The sequence below is a fragment of the Silurus aristotelis genome (assembly GCF_946808225.1).
Source record: "Silurus aristotelis genome assembly, chromosome: 27".
Classification (NCBI taxonomy): domain Eukaryota; kingdom Metazoa; phylum Chordata; class Actinopteri; order Siluriformes; family Siluridae; genus Silurus; species Silurus aristotelis.
This window is the reverse complement of record NC_139600.1, coordinates 6,150,027-6,153,951: the sequence shown is the minus strand read 5'-3', so window position 1 is coordinate 6,153,951 and position 3,925 is coordinate 6,150,027. Positions and strand designations below refer to the sequence as shown.

At 39.8% G+C, this 3,925-nt stretch overlaps 1 protein-coding gene across 3 annotated transcripts in view; it reads left to right on the top strand.

Moving 5' to 3' along the window:
- Positions 1 to 2,668: 2,668 nt before the first annotated feature.
- prom1b (prominin 1 b) overlaps positions 2,669 to 3,925 on the top strand; it is a 78,531-nt gene continuing 77,274 nt past the window's right edge. For 2 of the 3 annotated variants that reach the window (XM_083532536.1, XM_083532535.1), the window contains exon 1: positions 2,698 to 3,228. In XM_083532536.1, coding sequence (XP_083388662.1) covers positions 2,988 to 3,228 — 241 coding nt within the window. In that variant the 5' untranslated portion in view covers positions 2,698 to 2,987. Of the gene's footprint in view, positions 3,229 to 3,925 lie in introns of all 3 variants that reach the window. The other variant, XM_083532537.1, reaches the window with a different exon arrangement.

The following is a 3,925-nucleotide window of genomic DNA, read 5'->3' as shown; positions in this document are numbered from 1 at the left end:
TCCGAAGGGTCTTGTTTTTTTTATCCTTCAACCATCCAATTTCAATGAAATATGATTATATATATTTGGTACTTTTTTGCAGAGTACAGATTTTTGCATTGAGTTGTTGCTGCCTAATACTTTAAATAATCTGATCAAATTTATTTTTTAAATACCAGGCATTGCTATTATTGCTGTTTGTCATCAAAGTAAGGTTTTAGATATTCAACATCAGGCCAGTTCCCTCAGGCTCAATTATATCAGCTGCAGTAATGCAGTGGTTTTATTTATGCACCTTTCATTCTATGTTGTTGATTTGCAGTGCTATAAGAGACATGAGGGATGGTTTATTTATTTGAAAACCTCTCATTTACAGAAAAGAAAAGTTAGTCTCCCTCTCTTTCTCTCTCTCACTCGTATACATGTAAAATATAAAGAGAGAAAGAGAGAGTTTGTGTGTGCGTGCATGCAATACACACACTATATGGACAAAAGAATTGGGACACCTCATTTTTTCAGCCTTTTGTGGTTTTTCTCCAATAGTATAAGTAACTTGAAAATGATTGGTTTGAATTTCAATAATTCATTAAAATTACCCAAAGTTTCATAGAGCATAAAGTATATTATCAGAAATGGAAGCCTTCATTACAAGCATAACATTTATAGATTAATTTTACATCTACAAAATAAATCTTATCTTTTGGAACTTTAAGCTTCCCATTTTACTGGATTTTCTTTTTCTGCATGATTAAACAGTCTATATCATCCATTTGGTCCATTTTTTTTTTTTTTTTTTATATTACTTAAAGATTGTACCATTATATTTGGGATGGATTTACATGCCCTATATAGAGGAGGAAGGAATTGTACTGGTGAATAAATGCTTTTGTTTTGTATCTTGGTTAATCCTGATTTATTTTTTGGTTGCTATGGTCCATGTTACCATGGTTTCAGTTCAGTTTGCCTGTGTTGCAGTGTGAAAAGTGAATAAGAGAAGTGAGGCTCAAAACACAGCCTGCTGTCTGCATCCATATGGCCTCCACACACACATCGAAAGGGGAAATATTGAATCAGCTCATGGAACCATACATATTAATCAATATTTAACACGGTTTCAGCAAATACACAAAATGTATAAAAGGTTACTACGCGATGGCATAATATTATTCAACACTATATCTAACTAATGAAACGTTTCATTAGTTAGACACAAAGTCACAGTACTGGTCCACATCATTGGGCAATTTACTGAATTTACTCACTTCACTTGCTGCTTCTTCATAAGGAGCTTTTTACCAAAATGTGCTTTGTACTTGTATTACTTGCTTCACTCTGCATTTTCATTTCTTGGTAAGCTGTTTTCTGTGAGCAGCTTTTACCTGAGACCATAGTCCTCTGTCAATTCCAATTTGCTTTGCAAGGTTGCAGTTGTTGTCACATAAAAACTAAGCATCTGAACTCATGCTAGTTAAGGCAGAACCAGTGCTGCAGCTTGGAAGGGATTTGTTGATGGTGTAACTGACAGGACTTAGTTGGATAGTAAAGCCTGGCTTGGCTGGTTTGGTGTTGGATCTTGGCAGGGTGTTTGTAAATAGGAACCTGGTCAGGCTGTGTTGGCGGTGGTGTTTTGCAGAATTGTGAATTGAAAGTGGAGTCTGACAGGGCTGGCTTGTGTACAATAAGGTTACTCTGCACTACTATGTGAAGGCATACTATTAGGCATGACAAATTATTTTTCTATTTAACTCTCATTCTCTTAATTTGTGGGTGATGCGTATGATGAATGTTGTAAGTTGCAATATATCACAATAAAGGTGAAAAATGTAAGAAAATTATCTGATTCTTAGCAGAACCTCTTTAAGCTCCATTAGGTTGGATGGGGAAAACCATATACAAATCTCTCCAGAGATGTTCAGTCGAGTACAAGTCTGGTCTCTGGCTGGGTCACTCAAGGACATTCACAGAGTCATCCTGTAGCCACTCCTTTGTTATCTTGGCTGTGTGCTTAGGGTCGTTGTCCTGTTGGAAGATGAACCATCACCCCACTCTGAGGTCCAGAGTGCTCTAAAGCAGGTTTTCATTAAGGATGTATCTGTACATTGCTGCATTCATCTTTCCCTTGATCCTGACTATTCTTCCAGTTTCTGCCACTGAAAAACACTCCTACAGCATGATGCTGCCATCACCATGCTTCACTGTAGAGATGGTATTTGCCAAGTGATGAGCAGTGCCTGGAGCAGAGTCCTTCAGGTGCCCATTGGTCTGGCCACTCTACCATACAGGCCTGTTTGGTGGGATGCTGCAGAGATGGTTGTTCGTCTGGAAGGTTCTCTCTCCACAGAGAAATGCTGGAGATCTTTCAGACTGACCATCGGGTTTTCTGCATATCAAGATTGTAAAGAGTGATTATTTAGGTCTTTCCAGGATTATGTCCGTCTGATAAGCGTTTTCACCTACAGGACTATCTATAAGTTTTTTTTCTGCATAAAATCTCTCTCCAGAGACTGTGTAAAAAGATAACGCTTTTTCTGTATTCGGATGTTTGACGTGAACATAATAGGCTGCATAAATGATGAGCAGGTGTGCAGGTGTTCCTAATAAAGTGGACGATGAGTGTATATGTGCACGAGAAGGTCGGATAAAAAAACAAACAAACAAACAACTAAATGCTGAACTGAATTTTTAGTGCATTGGCTTTCTCTCAGATATTTAGGACGCGCGCGCTCACACATACACGAGCCTCTGACAGCTGTGTGCACGCGCTTTAGCTCGAGCATTAGAGGGAGAAAAGCCTCGAGCTGGGAATAAGCGCTCAGGATGTGATCCATAAAAAAACCTACTTGACAGCACGAGCTCTTTTAGAAGCGGATTCCTTACTGCAGGTTTCTGCACTTTTGTTTGGTCCTGAAACATCTAAACCTGGTTATTACCTAAGTTTTATCATCAAAAGTCAACACTGAGAAGTGCATAAAAGTCTATTTTTGGCATTTAAAAAAAAAGAAAGAAACATGCTGCGGAGTTTGGGTCTGAGGCGGATGATGATGATGATGATGATGTGTTGGTGGAGTTTGGTTTCTGGTGCTGCGCGCCCTGAACCCGAAGCTCCGCACCTGGACACGCTGGACTTCGGCTTTGTACCGGCGGTGGTGTACGACACACACGCGTACTATGAGCCTGGAGCCGTGGACGTGCTCTTTCACACAGTGCACGCGTTCCTGTACACGGTACAACCAAACCCGTTCCCAGCAGGTGAGTCCTCCTCTAGGGTCACTTTAAGATCAGTTGTTCCTCTGTCTTTTATTTATCACCTCATGAAACACCAGAGTGATGTATATTGTGGGCATTCGAGATGAACAGCATACCTTACAGTTCGACTGTAAACATGGGAGGTGGTGGCTTAGTGTTTAAGTGTCTGGGTTACTGATCAGAATGTTGGGGTTTAAGCCTGGTATTGCCAAGCTGCCACTCTTGGGCGCTTGAGCAAAGCTTCAGGGGGGCCCCAGCTTCCTAACACGCATTGGATATGCAAAGATAGAATCTTTCTGTTCTGTAACATACATGTGACAAATAAAGACACGTACTTTTCTATGTCTACCCTATGCCATCATAATTAATCTGGTGCAAATGCAGCAGGCCTTGATATAATCATTTTAATTGTTTTAGGACTGGTGAAAGTCTGTGCTCGCTTTCTGTAACTTCTCGTATTACTTCCCATTCAATGCCTATAAAACTACAATGTTTGACTTCGAAACAGTATTCTGATGTGGTAGACCTTTGCTCTCATCTTCAATAACACATCCTGCTGAAGATACTTCCAGGAAACTTTGTCTTCTCAAATGATCAGCAATGATGGATTGCAGGCCAAGATCAACTATTTAAATGTTTGTTTGATTAGAATAAAGGTTTGCAAGCACACTGGCCTTTTCTGGGTAAGATTGGACACTTC